General features: G+C 38.0%; 2 protein-coding genes across 3 annotated transcripts; one reads left to right on the forward strand and one right to left on the reverse strand.

The window, feature by feature from the left end:
* Positions 782–13,306, forward strand: LOC109726629 (probable sucrose-phosphate synthase 5). Its single transcript, XM_020256341.1, is given in 14 exon segments — positions 782–1,150; positions 1,836–1,925; positions 2,077–2,321; positions 3,595–3,658; positions 3,765–3,979; positions 4,994–5,483; positions 5,716–5,846; positions 5,848–5,980; positions 6,564–6,740; positions 10,025–10,078; positions 10,546–10,608; positions 10,738–11,586; positions 11,966–12,093; positions 12,797–13,306. Coding segments are annotated over 14 exon segments (3,129 nt in total). The 5' UTR covers positions 782–916; the 3' UTR covers positions 13,053–13,306.
* Positions 11,479–17,389, reverse strand: LOC109726630 (putative pentatricopeptide repeat-containing protein At5g08490). Of its 2 annotated transcripts, none has more exons than XM_020256343.1 (3): positions 14,254–17,389; positions 13,794–14,138; positions 11,479–11,566 (listed from the first exon to the last, which is right to left on the reverse strand). In XM_020256343.1, exon 1 carries the CDS (start codon positions 17,180–17,182, stop codon positions 14,372–14,374), a length of 2,811 nt encoding a protein of 936 aa, XP_020111932.1. In that variant the 5' UTR covers positions 17,183–17,389; the 3' UTR covers positions 11,479–11,566; positions 13,794–14,138; positions 14,254–14,371. The 2 variants fall into 2 exon arrangements, with proteins under 2 accessions (XP_020111932.1, XP_020111931.1); XM_020256342.1 differs by lacking the exon at positions 11,479–11,566 and adding an exon at positions 12,912–13,006.

A 17,403-nucleotide genomic window follows, 5' to 3' on the forward strand; every position in this document is an offset into this window, starting at 1 on the left:
TATAATTAGGAATAATCCTCATTTTAATCAATAAATTAAAAGGGAGATCTAAGAGATATATACTTCTTTATTATTGCATGGAATAAAGAGAGCATCTACATTAAGGTTGGTATCTTTGAAGTCCCCTTTGATAACCAACACATTTATTATGTTAGGAAATTAAATAAAGAGAAAAGTAAATTTAATCACTTTGATGTGAAAATGAAATGGTAATGGTGCATGGAATATGTGAGTGCTTAACCATCTCCCTTCNAAAAGAAAAAAAAAGAAAAAAAAGAAAAAAAAAAAAGACACTACCACGCATCATGGAGCACTTAATTATGAAAAAAAATTCTTATTTGTAGCATGTATATATACGGCATAGGGTGTATTCCAAACCAATTATATATATATATGTATATATAATTAAAAAATAATATAATAATTTCATATTAATATAATATTATAAAAGAAGCTGTTCTTATAATTGTATACAATACAGAGATCTTGGTTGGATATGGTTTTTTCAACCTAGAATAACTATACTTTTTACGTGTAAAAAATTGAAAATAAAAGGAATAATTTTGAAAATCAAAGATATACTAAATATTTTTCAAATTTTAACTTTAAAAAGTATATTAAATATTATCCCTAAAATAAAAACACTTTTGAGCCCATTTTTCAATGCTCACTAATATCCCTCATACACTACTCTAGTATATACTATTCCCTCTCTCTCTCTCCCCTATATATACATACACAACTCAGCCCCCTCCATAACGGTCACCAACAACTACACTCTACACAAACCCTAATCTCTCTCTCTCTCTCTCTCTCTCTCTCTCTCTCTCTCTCTCTCTCTCACCAATCTTAAAGCAATTCTCTCAACAAAAGTTCAAGCAAACTCAAAAAACTAAGATTAAAAAGAACAAGGATCATGGCTGGAAATGAGTGGATCAACGGCTACTTGGAGGCCATCTTAGATGCCGGGGCGAAGCTCCGCGAGCAAACCCTAAACCCTCCGCTATCCGCTGCGAGACCCCTGCGACGTCGCACCGAGTACGGTAGCGAAGGAAAAGAGAAGGCGGCGGCGTATAGCCCTACCAAGTACTTCGTCGAGGAGGTCGTTAGCCGCTTCGACGATGCCGACCTCCACAAGACATGGGTCAAGGTATACGTACGATATATCATGGCATCAGAGCTAATTCTTTCACTCTGCAATACTTAACGGGTTAAATTTTCACATTATATAATAAGTTAAATCTTTATTTCCTAACCAACGTATCACCTTTATCTATCTTTCATATTCATTATACACGTGAGTGGGAGTGTTAATATATTTTATACACCAATTTTCTATTAGATTGATCTTTTGGATAATACAGTATCAGAACTAATTCTAAACCTATTCATCAATATTTTAGATAATAGTATTGAGCATTAGGAATAAAAATTCCTACTTACATATAATGTGAAGAGTTTTTGCACCTATCAGTTTAAGTTTTTATATTGTGTCTCGTACGATAATAGGTAAATATTGCAACTCAAATAGTGCAATTGCATCCGCGTATCATCAAATTAAATTGAAATTTTAGCAAAACTATTTGATGTTGCAATGAATAATTACAATAATTGAAAAGTCAGAGACTAATTAAATTAATGAAACCTCGCAAAAAGGTTAGACATTTGTAGTGCAATTTATTTACAATGTGTAGAGTATAGTACTTGATTATTTATAGTAGTGTCATTTGGGTATAGCTTTTAAGCTTTATACAATTTCATAATAGTCAATGGAGCAGCATCAAATTTTATTTTTACCATAATTTGTAATTTGTAATTTTATTTTATTTTTGTAGGCGGTTGCAAAAAGGAATAGCCAAGAGCGTAACAATCGACTGGAGAATCTTTGTTGGAGAATTTGGCACCTCGCTCGCAAGAAAAAACAGGTTTTTTTTTGATGTGTGTGTAATTATATAAATTTTAAAAAATTAGAAGTAAACATAAAATAATAGCGATCTGTTTCAAAATCTGTCTATAGTTTAGCAGGTGGTTATATATATTTTTATCTTTTTCTTATTCGATGAGTATCAAATACAGATTGAGTTGGAGGACGCACGACAGTTAGTAAAAAGGCGATTGGAGCAGGAGCAGGGGAGGAAGGAGGCGGCGGAGGACATATCTGAGCTGTCGGAGGGCGAGAAGGAGAAAGGGGAAGGAAATGCCAATAAGGACCGGAGTGAAAACTTCGCGAGGATCAATTCCGATGTGAGGATGTTGTCCGAGGAGGAGGACGACGGCGAGGACGAAACGAAAAATAGGCGACTATACATAGTACTCGTCAGGTCCGAATTCTAGTTCATTCATTTTGAAGGCTGAATCTGATTTATCTATTTACTAAACGTAATGTTCTACAATGATAAAAATAAAAAGTTAACATATTATCATTAGTATTTAAGGTTTTTGATTCATAAATATAGGCTAAATTACATAAAATCTTCCTGTCAAAACCCGATTTTTCACTTTTTTTCTCTGTCATTTAAAAACATACACTTCGCTTTCTTGTAAAATAAAAAATGGTCACAGAAGAGTACGGTATAAATTGTGATGGCAAAATGACTATTTTGCCCCTCACCATTTTTTGGCAACAGGAGAGAAGGCTTAGGGCATTTTTGACATAAAAAAATATATAACAATATTTTATAAACGGAACCCTAACGAATCACTAACGGTAGGAGATGAAGTGAATATTTTTCATTTTACGAGAGGGCAAAATGTAGGTTTTTAAATGACAAGGAAGGAAAATGAAAAATTGGGTTTTAACATGAGAGTTTTCTGTAATTTAGCCAATATTATATGTTAGTTTTAGTTATCATTGTTAGTTATATCCAACTACATTGATCATAAAGATTTTACATAAGTTTATGTCTCAACAAAGTTTTTTTTTGGGTGTCTTTTTTAGTGATTGGTTGACATGGAATACAAAAAAGGCCCAAAATTCAAAAAGGGTGAAGTGCTTTTAAGATATGGAATTGAAAATGGACCACACATAGAAGGATTTGAAGTAAAGCAAAATGATGCTCTCCAATTTGCTAAAATATTCTTTGTATAGTATATATCCCAATTACTAGACAATAACAAAAATTAGGACATGTGATGGGAGAGATTATTCTCCAATTTAGCTAGTTCTTGAAATGGGGTATAATTCCTTATAATTAGCTTTTAGAACATTTTTTGTATATAGATTTGTTCGTTCGCACTTCAGAGTTTATCAGTTTAATACTCCGTGATAAAGCTGTTATTTGAATTTTAGAATAAGTATTACAGTAAAATATTGTCAACTATTGTTTTTTTTTCCCAAAAAAATTGGTATCTTTTTTTTTTAGCTTTTTGCTACAGCAAACACTTCAGATTTTTCTCTTTATTAAATGCTCTATTAAATTAAATCACTAGTATTAATTAATTGCAAAAGGCAAAGTAAGAGTCAAACACACTCTTATAGAGTTACTATTAAAACTTGAATGGTATTTAAAATATATAAATATATATATTTCTTATAATGCAATATTTTGTTATTAACAGAGTAAACTAAGCTGAGTATTTATATGCGTATTGTAGCTTGCACGGGCTCGTACGCGGCGAGAACATGGAGTTAGGGCGGGACTCCGACACCGGGGGACAGGTGCAGTTCGTTGTACTCTCCTTATCGAAACAAAAATTTAGTAGGGACGGTAAATTGAAATGTATAGCGCTCTTCTTCTGTCGATCTCTCTCTCTCGCTCTGTCAGGTGAAATATGTGGTTGAGCTAGCCCGAGCACTCGCGGCGACGAAGGGGGTCTACCGCGTGGACCTGTTAACTCGCCAAATCTCATCACCCGACGTCGACTGGACCTACGGTGAGCCCGTTGAGATGCTGAGCCGACCGTCTGATTCGGATGCCACTGCAAATGGCGACGGCTGTGGGGCCTACATAGTTCGACTTCCGTGCGGGCCAAAAGATAGGTAAGTGATAGCGGGATACATCATAGTTTGCAGTAGGAACGTCAACGGGTCGAATTCGGAACGGATTTTAAAAAATCCGAAGCCGACTCCAAACCCAAAATTCGAATCCGAATCCGAATCTGACGGATTTTAAAAATCCATATCCAAATCCGAAACGACAAAAAATTCAAAACCTGAACCTGAATCCGAACCCAAAAATCCGAATCGAAACAATTATTTATCTTTTCAATATTTCAAAATATATTATATTAAATTTAAAATTTTAAAATACAAATTCAAATATAACATCAAATTTTTATATACTTATTATTTATAATGTAAACTAAATTCGGGTTCGGGTCGAATTCAGGTTCGGATAGGGTACAATCAGAATTCATATCCGAATTCATATTCGTCAGGTTTTTATTTGTAATATCAATATTCGAAACTATATCCGTTTAGCATCGGATAAATCCGTTCCGTTCAAATTCGGTTTGGATAAAATTTCTGATATCCGTACCCATTGACATCCCTAATTTACACTTGTTTAGCCAGATCAAAAATGCTTAGGGGCTGCTTGGGGTTTCTCCAAAAAGTATAAAAAAGAAGGTTTTGTATGGAAAAAACTCTTTCTTCAATTTTTCATCTATATATTTGGTTAAAAAATAATTAACTTTTTGGTTAAAAAAATTCAAATTTTATGAAAAACTAGTATTATCGTTTTCCTAAAAAAAATTCTGAAAAATAAAAAAAAACTATTTTTCCATAATTTTTTTAAGGAAAAACTTTCCAAAAAAACTTACTTATCTTGGAACCAAACAAGAGAACTTATAAAGGAGTTTTCCATTGAATTTTTTTTTTCTCAAAATTTTTTTCTATACTTTATTGTAGAGCCAACCAGATCTTTACTAAGAGAATGGAAAACGTCGGCCTGTTCTTTAATAACTTAAGTTTTAAAAATAATTGATTGTTTCACACGGTATCAAAACAATGCATACTTAGCGACTTTGCATGATGATTGCTTATCATTATTAGGTACATAGCAAAGGAATCCTTATGGCCCCACATCCCGGAGTTCGTGGACCGGGCCCTGGCCCACATAGCGAACGTGGCGCGGGCCCTCGGCGAGCAACCGGCCGACGAGGGCCCGGCCCAGCTGGTGTGGCCGTACGCGATCCACGGCCACTATGCCGACGGGGCGGAGGCGGCGGCCCGGCTGGCCGGCGCCCTAAACGCACCGGCGGTCGTGACGGGCCACTCGTTGGGCCGAAACAAGCTGGACCAGCTCCTCAAAATGGGCCTGATGGGCCGGGCCGAGATCGACGCGACCTACCGGATCGCACGGCGGATCGAGGCCGAGGAGGCCGGGCTCGACGCGGCCCAGATCGTGGTGACCAGCACCCGGCAGGAGGTCGAGGAGCAGTGGGGCCTCTACGACGGCTTCGACCTCCGCCTCGAGCGCAAGCTCCGCGTCAGGAGGCGGCGGGGGGTCAGCTGTCTCGGCCGCTACATGCCCCGCATGGTGGTACGTCTCTCACGTCTCGTTAGTCACATCCTCAGGTTCGAATATCAAAGCAATATTACTGACACGTCACAATTCTTTTTCACAAAGCCATATCAGTATCGAGTTTTCAAGTACATATCTTCAGAAAAAGCTCAATTTTGAACGCGCAATAATTTATATGAAGAAGTACTATACTATGAATTTTTTTCAAAATTTCAGGGACTAAATTGTGAAAATAATCTTGATCAAACAGGTGATTCCCCCAGGGATGGACTTTAGTAATGTGACCACACAGGAGTTAGTAATAGAAGGGGATGGTGATCTCCACACACTCATAAACTCTGATAAAATCACTGCTCAAGCAAAAAGAGATCTCCCTCAAATAGATAATGCGGTTTTTTACGAACCCTCACAAGCCGATGATCCTCGCGCTCTCGCGACCGGACCCGAAGAAGAACGTAGTGACCCTGCTGAAGGCGTTCGGGGAATGCCGACCCCTTCGCGAGCTCGCCAATTTGGTAACGCATTCAGCTTGTTTCTTTCGTTTACGGCTTTGATTCGGCTTACAGAACAACTTTTCTACTTTTTTTTTTTCCAATAACACAAAAATTGTGTTCAAAAATATTATTTTAAAAAAAAAAAAATTGGCAACAAAAATTCTAGAACATATGTTACAATAGCGAACTGGAAAATCGAGCTCGTGTTTAGTTCGTCTATTAAACGAGCGAGCTATATATATTCAAGTTATATCGAGTCGAACACAAGCGAGCCGATTCCAGCTCATATTTGGCTCAGTTAAGATTTCGACCTAAAGAAATTAGCTTCATTTTCGAGCCGAACACTAGCTGGCTCACGAATAACGAGCTGAATTGCCAGCCCTACTGATCATATAGCTTAAGCTTTTAAAAAATAACAGTTATTATTATATATTCTTTAACATGGTATCAAAACAGAAGGTTCACTGTAACGCGCCTAATTAAAATACATCACCCCTCCAAAGGGCAGAGGCACATTATTTGTTTGAATTATTAATTTGTTATTATTATTATTATTGTAGTTAATATTATTATTATTATTATTATTATTATTATTATTATGCAGAGCCTAATATTAGGTAATAGGGAGGACATAGAGGAGATGAGCGAGAACGGTGCGACGGTTCTCACAACGGTGCTCAAGCTCATCGACAGGTACGATCTCTACGGACACGTGGCGTATCCTAAGCACCACACCCAGTTGGACGTCCCCCGTATTTACCGCCTTGCAGCAAAAACGAAGGTCAATCCTTTTTTCTTTCTTTCTTTTTTTTTTATTTTTATTTTTTTCTAAACGGAGTCTAACAAGTTCTCCGATTTTTTTAAAAAAGTTTTGGTTAATAAATGTTATTCATATCACCTGATATTGTTCGAATTTTCTTGATTTTTTTGTAACGATTCGATCCACTAATAATAATAATAATTTGTTAGGTTCGAATCATTGATCCAAAATATTTAAGCCCTATTCTTATTCGATGTGGGACCATTTTTAGGTCCTGACGTTTTCGTCAATCCAATCACACAGCTCAAGATCACCAAATGTAATGATCCGATCTGTTAGCAATAATAACTTATACTTAAGTTTAGTTTTTATTATTAGAGTCCATAGTCACTTATATATCCAATCACAAATCAGTTTTCATCCTATATAGAACTATTGGGATATCATACTTTCTTTAAAAAAAAAAAAAAAAAAACTCCGAGCTTTTCGATCGTGCCAAATTTAATCCAGGCCAGGCCGTGCCGTGCTCCGAACCGGCCTCTTAAAATTTTTATTTTTTATTTTCTTAAAAACATAAAATTTAAAATATAAACAATAAATTATTTCAATTTAAATTAATATTTTGATTAAAAATTTAAAATTAATGAAAATAATTCTAAAATAACAAATATTCAAATTTATTTCAAATATATATCAATTTTTATTATTTTTTGAAAAAAAAAAAAAGGATTGAGATGGTTTTTGGTCAAATGAACGAAAATTGTCTGGTCCGTTGGACTAAAAATGCTCCTCCCAAGATTTTAGGAGGATAGATTCTGGGGAGAAGGGCCTTCTCCCTAGAAGCTCATACCCTAAGGCTTGATGCCTTGTAGGGCTGGCAAACGAGCGAGCCGGCTCGCGTTCGACTCGTGTTCGGCTCGATATTCGGCTCGCTCGAGCTCGACTCGAAATTAAATGAGCCGAGCTTGAACAAAATAAAAGGCTCGAAATTCATTTCAAGCCGAGCTTGAGTATTACTCGGCTCGTTCGAATTAGGCTCGAAAAGCTCGAAAAGCTCGAAAATTTTTAACCGTTGATTGATGCGATGTGTGGTTAGGATGATGGTGGTCCTCATTTAGAATGATAGTGGTCCCCTAGGGTTGAGTGGGTAGTTGATTAAATAGTATGATCTAACGGATGAAAATGATTAATGGAATAAATCTAAGGGTCGAAAACTTATGAGTATAAAGGAGCCAATACTCATAAAAGTATAGTAGCCGAACTATATATATATATATATATGTATGTATATATGTATATTATATACATATATATACATACATATATACATANCTATAGTAGCGGAGCTCCGGTACTGTAGTGTTGTTTTCGATTTTCGAGCGTTCAAGTCAACGATCCACACCTTTAAAACTGATCTAGGGTATTTAAAATATTTAGAAATAAAATTTTATATTTTTTTGACATAGTTTACTTTATGATCAAACCATTCCAAAAGTGTCAATTTTCAATAGATATTATGACGAGTTTGGAGTTTAACGGTGTAGAAGAATCTAAATTTCTTCAAATTTTGATAGAAAATACTTTAAGCTATATATATTAAGATAAACATTCTTGATCTTGAATTTAAAAGTCCTATGCTCAAATTTTAAAGAGTATTCAATTTCCACCGTTTTGACATAATTTATTTACTAAGTAAACGATATCGAAAAAAACTAAAATTTTATTTCTAAGAACTTTATATACCCTAGATCATATTTAACGGTGTTGATCGTTGATTTGAACGCCATAAGATCAAAAACAAACACTATAGTACCGGAGCTCAGTACTATAGATAGTATAGTAGCCTAATTCTATATATATATAGAGTTGGACTGGGCTACTATTAGTAGCAAAATTTTATTGTTGCTACCAGTTTTTTAGCCTTTGGATCAACTCTTTTCATTATTTCTAACCATTGGGTTAAATACTATAACCTAGTAGAAAGCACTCAACCCTAGGCGGACCAGTCAACTCTAACCGACTAATATCATCCTGACCCTACAATTTTTTATCTAAGAGTTAAAAACTTGATAGCAAAAAAAGCGTTTTACTATTAATAGTATTCCAGCCTAATTCTATATATATATATAATATTTATAAATATAATATATTTTAATTATATATAGGCTTTAATTTAATTTGGGCCATTATTGTTGGCCCATAAAATAAACCCAACAAGTATAACCGTGCAATTGAGCCCAACTCTAAATTTACATAACACACTCTCTCTTTCAGACTTTTACTGTTGCACATAATCCTAAAACATGATAACATTCAAATTTCCAAATCCCTACTTTTTTTCCCCTCTCTCTCTCTCTCTTTCTCTCTCTCTCTCAGACCCTCATCCAGGTAGGAAGTCATTCTAGCTCACATTTCTTATAATTATTTTGTATTTTGAACTATTGGACATATTGCATCAAATTGTAGGTAATGTTCTATAAAAATTAAACTATTGATTATATAATGTCGAGAATTTCAATCGGCTCGTTTAGAGCTCGAGCTCGGCTCGACTCAAAATTAGGCTCGCTCGAGCTCGGCTCGAATTAATTTCAAGCCGAGCTTGAGCCTAGATTTAGGCTCGAAATTAATTTCAAGCCGAATTTGAGCTGACATAAGCTCGCTCGAGCTCGGCTCGTTTCCACCCCTACAGAGCTCGAGCTCGGCTCGACTCAAAATTAGGCTCGCTCGAGCTCGGCTCGAATTAATTTCAAGCCGAGCTTGAGCCTAGATTTAGGCTCGAAATTAATTTCAAGCCGAATTTGAGCTGACATAAGCTCGCTCGAGCTCGGCTCGTTTCCACCCCTACGGGCCTTGGGATTTGGGTCGTGCTAGCCCGGCTTGCACGGGTCGTGCCGTGTCGGGCGATTTGGGTCCAAAGGGAGAGGCCAGGTACGGTCCTGAAGTTCGAGTCAGGCCAGGCTGGCATAGATGCTACAGCACCCGTGCCGTGCTGCAACCCGGCCTGAGGCCGTGCACATCCCTAAGTTGAGGCCACGAGATCTACTTGTAAACGTGTAATGGAGGATCGAAACTCTGACCATAGGCACGGTATCTGGCTCATTGATTATTATTCTAATTCTTTTGTCAATACATTAAGTACGGAACTAGCTCATGTGCAGAAACATTTGAGTGCAGAAATTTTCTGTACATGCATCTACAACAAAAAAAAATACAGGACCGGATTCTAATACATAAATAGTTTGATAGTTTTTTTTTTTTAAAAAAAATCCTTCTTAATTTTATTGTGTATACTTTTTATTTGGCAGGGAGTTTTCATCAATCCGGCTCTTGTAGAACCTTTCGGTCTCACTCTCATTGAGGTAAATTTGTTACTGTGTAAATGCTTAGTATAAAGCCAACAAATATTAAACCATCTAAAATATCAAAGATAATTTAACATTTACTAGATGTCATTTGTTAGAAATTTATGTGTGAATAGTTCTGCATCGAATAATAATGAGAGAACAAAATATGGTGTCAACTTTTGCTGTCAAATTATATAAAATAATTATTATTCTCTATCAGCTTAAGCTACCAGAGAACGGTGTTTTCGTATTTTATCTTCAATACTCTTTTTCACCTTAAGATGTTCCGATTAGCCCATGACGTGAATTTGAATAAAATAAGAAAAAATTTAATGAGACCAGGAGCCTTACAGCATTCGAACTCAGAACCTTATATTCTGATACTATATCAAATTATAGAAAATATTTATTATTCTTCAAAAACTTAAAAGCCATCAGAAAACAGTATTTTATGTTTTACCTTCAGCAATTGCTATTTACAGGCTGCTGCTTATGGTTTACCAGTAGTTGCAACAAAGAATGGAGGTCCTGTGGACATTCTCAAGGTACTTTTTTGTATTATCCAAATCAATCATTTGTAACTCATAAAACTTTTAAATTACACATATTCAAAAGTTAAAAATTTTTTGATGAGTTTCCCTCCAAAATTTGAATTTGAATTCGAATTCGTACAGGCGCTGAACAACGGACTGCTTGTCGACCCCCACGACCCCGGCGCCATCGCCGACGCGCTCCTCAAACTCCTCGCCGACAAGTCGCTCTGGCTCGACTGCCGCCGCAGCGGCCTCCGCAACATCCGCCGCTTCTCGTGGCCTCACCACTGCCGCCTCTACCTCTCCCACCTCGCGCTCCACTGCCCACCCTCGGCCCCCCTCGGCGCACCCCCGCCGCGTGCTCCCCCCTTCGACGATGACGAGCCCCTCACCGACTCCCTCCGCGCCCTTGACTCCATCCGCTTCTCCGTGGACGGCCCCGATCTCACCCATTCTATGAACGGCACGCACGCAGCCGCCGACGCCATCCTTGACGCGCTCCGACGCCACCGCGGGCATGCTGTGGCGAACCGCACTGCAGTGTTCTCCCCCGGGAGGAGGCAGCTGCTCCTTGTGATTGCCGCGGACTGCTACGGCGAGAGCGGCCACCTGGTGATTGACAACTTGAAGGAAATCATTGAACAGGTGATGGACATCGGCAGTGGAGCTGGCGGGCGGGTCGGGTACGTGTTCTCGAGCGGCTCCACGCTGGCAGAGGTTGCGGATGCGATGAGATGCTGCGACGTGGATCCGAAGGTGTTCGACGCATTAATATGTAGCAGCGGGGCCGAGCTGTGCTACCCATGGAGGGACATGGCGGCCGACGCGGCCTACGGATCGCACGTGGAGTTCCGGTGGCCCGCGGAGCATGTCAAATCCGCCGTGCCGCGGCTCGCCAAGTTGGAGGGGGCCGAGGAGGAGGATATGATCGTCGACGAGGCAGCTTCTTCGGTTCATTGCTATGCTTACTCTGTCAAGCCAGGAGCTAAAGTAAGCACATTGGAGTTTCTCCTTTTAGTACTTCTCTACTTCGAGAAGCAGCAGCAAGGTATATTAATAAATTAAAAGAAAAAACATAAAGCTTTTGCTGCGGCAAAAAACACAAATGTGCAAATGATCATCAATAGAAAAAGCTTCAATAGGAGGAGAAATTATTAGAGAAACATCGAAGAGAAATAGATAAGTATCTCTACAAACAGCTTTAAAACTCAAACAACAGTTCTACAGAAGCTCTACCGAATCCAAACATGTCTTATTTGAGATGTAAATAGAACTAAAAAGAAAAGAAAATTCGTAGCTCTGTCCACAGAATTTGGTTTTTTTTCAAAAAAAAAAAAATGAAAAATCATATCGTTTATGTGAATTGTAGGTTCGAAAGGTTGATGGTATTCGACAAAGGCTTCGAATGCGTGGCTTCCGATGCAACCTTGTATACACACAAGCATGCTCACGCTTGAACGTTGTTCCTCTTTTTGCTTCACGGCCGTGTGCATTGAGGTAAAAATAAATTACCTATCTTTACTTGAAAGAAGTTCCATATCCTAGGGGTTGTTTCATGTTGTTATTTTGTTTCCTTAGTGTTCTTAGGTTGCCATATTCTACGACACCCTCTAATATTGTTCACATCAATGGTTACTTTCGCAAACAGAAAGTACCAGATGAAACAATCGATTTATTTTGAGATAAATTTTTACATCATCATTCTTGTTTTTAGTTTCATCTTCATAACCTCGAGTTATCTTAAAGCACAAAAACAATAAAATGCAATCTTAGAAGGGCATATTTTGTGTTGTTCATATTATTATGTTTCTTATTTTCCATCATGTTTTTGAAGACATTTTAAAATGGCCTTACTCAATTTTGTTGTTCTAAGATGATTTATGAATTTCAGATGTATGATTTCTATGTGGCAACAAAAAGACTAGGAAAAATAGTAATGTTGTGTCTTTGTCTCTTTATGTAATCAATGATAAGAAAAATTAGCAACTCACAAAACACCTTCAAAAGCATCAAATTTGAAAAAAAAAAAAAAAAAAAAATAGGAGGACGGGAAACATGTATGACATTGTCAAACACACCCTTAATTTTCTTTTATCACATTCGGAGCAAAAACATGACTTTAAGTATTAATCAACACGCATTATTATTATTATTATTATTATTCGACAACAGATTAAATACTTCATGTGTTGTTTGCAAGGTATCTATCCATACAATGGGGAATTGACCTTTCAAAAGTAGTAGTGTATGCGGGAGAGAAAGGAGACACAGATCATGAAAGGCTCTTACCTGGTCTCCATAAGACCATAATTTTCCGAGGTTTGGTCTCCCATGGAAGTGAGAGGCTTCTACGAGACGACGACGGGTATAAGATGGAGGATGTGGCGCCACTTGACAGCCCCAACATCATCTTTCTCAACGAGAATAGTAAAATTCCGGATATTATGAACATGTAAAATTATTACGAAAAAAACTAAATTGCAAGGGGAATTTCATTCTCCATTATAGGAACCAAGATTGGTTAAATTAGAAATACATATTACTAAAGCGAAAAAATACAAGAGTTCCCTCTGTAAGTGTAAATAAATTGAGATTTATCTCTCTTTTTACTTGTTATATCCAATGTCGGAAGTGTTAAATAATGAACAGAAGAGTTATATAGATGTATTATGCTTACATTTCTCCCTCTAAGATCGTAAAAATGTTATAAGAGCACTCATTTTATTGTTACTGCAATTTGGGAATTGATCCCCATGTTTATTATTTCCAACGTTAAGAGAATTTCGTGCGGTTATTTTCATATAAATGAACCTACTGCTGACTTACTCTTGATGAAAATAAGGGTTTTACATAAGGAAATACTACACTGACACATAAATCTGCCACAAGAAGCAAAACTTATGGTTTCATAGGCATGAAAGAAAAAAAAAATTTGTGGTTTAAAGTACCATCTCCTTTCATCATAAATATATATAGGAAGCATTGAATTAGATATAACAATGTAAATGAGTTTGCCCTAAGAAAGGTAACATAACTTTTCCATTATCAGCCCTAAAAAAACAAGCTCTGCTTTAACTAGGTTGTCAAACCATGTTTAATCTCTTAATTTCACATCACTGCTTATATGCCTAGAATTAACCACAAAATACAAGATCATTTTGCAATACTAACAATTGGAGGAGAGACAAAGAGCTTACCACTGCCGATCAGAATCCTATGAATCCAGCAGATAACTGTACGCATAGCAGAAGGAGGTGTGGAGGTAAATGTGCTTCATGATGCTGATGAACTGGATTTTTAGATTGTGACTTGATAAGGTTAACGCTTTGCCTTGCGCTGATTCATGTCGCCGAAGAATCTGCAGTGTTGACTCGACACAAATTTCACATTCTGGGAGAGGTCAGAGCTAAGTTGTTTTGATGTCCAAACTACATGAAAAAATAACTGCAGGTATGGAAAGAAGAGTGTATATTTTTACACATCTTCCAGATGCAATTGAATACTCTTTGTTGCATTACTCAATGAAATCATCTGTGAAGAACCTACACAATGAACAAGTAAATGATCAGTTAAGTAACCTATATAGATGGTAATGTGCTGATGAGGTATGTTAACATATCAAACCACATACGGAGAGAAAAGGAACTTTTTTATCACCTCCTTGAAAATTGCTTCTCCAATTGAAGGATGAAGAATGATCAACTTTCCGTTCCAACACATCTCCATCTATATGTCCGTCTTTTTGCGTCCTCCAAAATACAAAATGCCAGTTAACCTAAACCTCCATCATATCAACCATTGGATCTTTAATTTGTTGATCCAAACTCGTCAACATATCATGGATATTTACTCTTCTGAGATGACACAGATCACCAGCCACGAATAAATGCCTCGACTTCTCCACTTCAATCCAGCTGCATCCAGCTGGCTTCTTCAAATACTTCGACTTCATCATCCTCCTCACCTCCCCAACACCATCCCATCTCTCATTGGCGGCATAAATATTTGACATCACCACATAGTTTCCGATATTCTCGCCCTCAATTTCAAATAACCTTTTCGCTACAAGCCGACCGATCTCTACCTCCTTGTGGGTCTTGCAAGCTCCTAATAGAGGACCCCACACACTGGCATTAGCCTCACAAGGCATTTTCAGTATGAACTCATAGGCTTCTCGAATCTGCCCACTTCTCGCGAGAATATCCACCATACAAGAGTAGTGCTCCATTGTGGGTTCAATACAATGAACCTCCTTAATGGACTCAAAAAGCTTCTGACCGGCATCTGTCAGCCCAGCATGACTGCATGCTGATAGAAGGGAAGTCATAATTACGTGATCGGGTTTTATATTCAATTCAAGCATTTGAGCGAATATTCCCAGCGCTTCTTCTGCCATACCGTGTATTGCATAACCACCGATCATGGCAGTGAATGTGATAAGATCTTTTTGTGGGCTAACTCGGAATAGGTTATATGAATCGATTATGTTACCGCATTTGGAGTAAGAATCAAGAAGAGCTCCTTCGAGGTGAATATCTCCTAGAGAAGTTCGGAGAATGTAGCCATGGCATTGTCTTACTAGGTGAATAGAAGCTAAAGAAGTGCAAGCAGGAAGGATATTCATAATGCTCACTGCATCAGGTTTCAGTCCTTCATTTTGCAATTCATGGAACAAACTAAAAGCTTGATTTGTACATTCATTCTGAGCGTAAATTTGAATCATCAAATTCCATGTAGTCAGATCCCTCTCGCTCATCTGGTGAAAGATTGTTTCGGCATTCTCTTGGGTACCATGTTTCACATAGCCTGAAATCATTGTATTTGCAGTGACCACATTCTTACCGGCAAAACTCCTAAATACTTTGTATGCAGCGTCAACTTTACCGCATTTCGCATATGCATCAAGTATAGCATTTTGTACTACCAATTCACTTGTGTAGCCCAATCGAAAGGAATAACCATGGGCTTCTCTGAGTATTCTAATACCACATAATATACTCACCCGGAGAACACCCAAGACAGTCACTGAATCAGGTGAGATCCCTTCATGAATCATTTCATGCAAAAGATCGAAGAACTTCTCACAGTGTTCGTTATCAGCGTATGTCGAAAGTATCGCATTCCATGATATCAAGTCTCTTTTCTGAATCCTCTTAAAAACAGAAAGTGCATCATCTAATTCGCCACACTTCCCATAGAAACTTACAAGCGCATTCATTAAGGATGTTTCTTGGAGAAGTACGGGATGCTTGAGGATGTAAAAATGGATCTTCATTCCCTCTTCGATGTCACCCAATTGAGCCAAAACAGGGAGTATACTGATGAGAGTAACCGAATCAGGATTGGCCCCAGTTGACAAAAGTTCGTGAAACAAATCTCGAGCTTTAGAGTACCATTCGTTCATCGCATATCCTGCGATTACTGTGTTCCATGTCACAATATCTCTTGAATGCATCTGTTTGAAAATAAACTCGACTCTCTTCATGTCTCCCACCTTCGCATAGTGCGTAAGAAGTGCATTATTGACTAAAAGATCTTTTTCTAAGCCAAATCGCAATAAATAACAATGAACTTCTTTTCCATAGTACCTCCCATCTTCTACAAATGCACAGATAGGAAGAACATTGGCAATTGTCGCATAATTAGGTAGGAATCGCATCGACACCATGTGAGAAAACAAATCAAATGCTTCTTCATAGAACCCATTTTCCAAAAAGCCAGAAATAATCGAATTCCACGAAACGACATCCTTGCAACCGATCAGCAAGAACACTCTGTGGGCATCCTCCAAAACTCTACCGCACTTTGCGTGCATTGAGACAAGCGCATTCCCTACTAAAGTATCCGAATCCAATCCGATCTTGATTGCGAGCCCATGAACACTCAAACCGGGCTTCAAAAGCTTCAACTTTGCGCAAACAGGGAGGATAACCGCAATTGTCACGGCAGTAGGCTTAATTCCCTCGACACCACAAACGTGCATCGAGTAGAACAAACCCATCGCCTTCTCACTAAGTCCCTCGCGAGCGAAACCCGTCAGCATGATGTTCCAAGCAACTGAATCTCTCCAACCCATTTCATCAAACACCTTATAGGACTCACTAAGCAAACCAAACCTAGAATACATATCCATCAGAGCCTTCTCCACAGCTACTTCCTTTGCATACCCCTCTTTCGCTGCAAACCCATGAAGGGATCTCCCGAACACATTGTTACGGAGCGCGGCGGCTGATTTGGCAACCGCAGCAAGCGCAAAGCAATCAGGTCTCAGATTCCACTTATGCATGCACATGAACAAGGAAAGGGACTGAGAGTGTTGGCATGTTGCAGTGTATTCCTTAAGCATTGTGTTACAAGCTTTGTAATTTGGTTGAAGCATTTCATCGAACACGTGGTGGGCACTGTTGAGGTGATCACTTTTGGAGAGGGAGGCGGTGGTGGTGAGGTGAAGCAATGATGGTTGGTGTAATTTTGGGTGGAAAAGAATAGCGGGTTCATGGAGGAGGGAGAGAGTGTTGGTGAATATAGTGGTTGTATAGGGACTCAGTAGCTTTTGTGATAATTTGGGAGCACAAGGTGGAATCATTAATTAAACTCAAACCAAAAAGCTTGTGTTTAGCTTCAGGAGACGTAAAATATACGCGTAGCCCCTCTACTCTTCCCATATTGCAACTAGGTCAAAATATTTTCCGTTCATATACTTTGCATCTCATCTTTTTTTATACCTAAACCTTACATTGCTTTCAGATTCTGAAGAAAAAAAAGCCAAAAAATTTTAAACAAATTCAAAAACATTGTCAAAAAAAA

The sequence above is a fragment of the Ananas comosus genome, linkage group 21, assembly GCF_001540865.1.
Source record: "Ananas comosus cultivar F153 linkage group 21, ASM154086v1, whole genome shotgun sequence".
Classification (NCBI taxonomy): Eukaryota; Viridiplantae; Streptophyta; class Magnoliopsida; order Poales; family Bromeliaceae; genus Ananas; species Ananas comosus.

Coding starts and splice junctions, on each gene's coding strand:
- LOC109726630 (XM_020256343.1), bottom strand. CDS start 17,182: ATGATTCCACCTTGTGCTCCCAAATTATCACAAAAGCTACTGAGTCCC.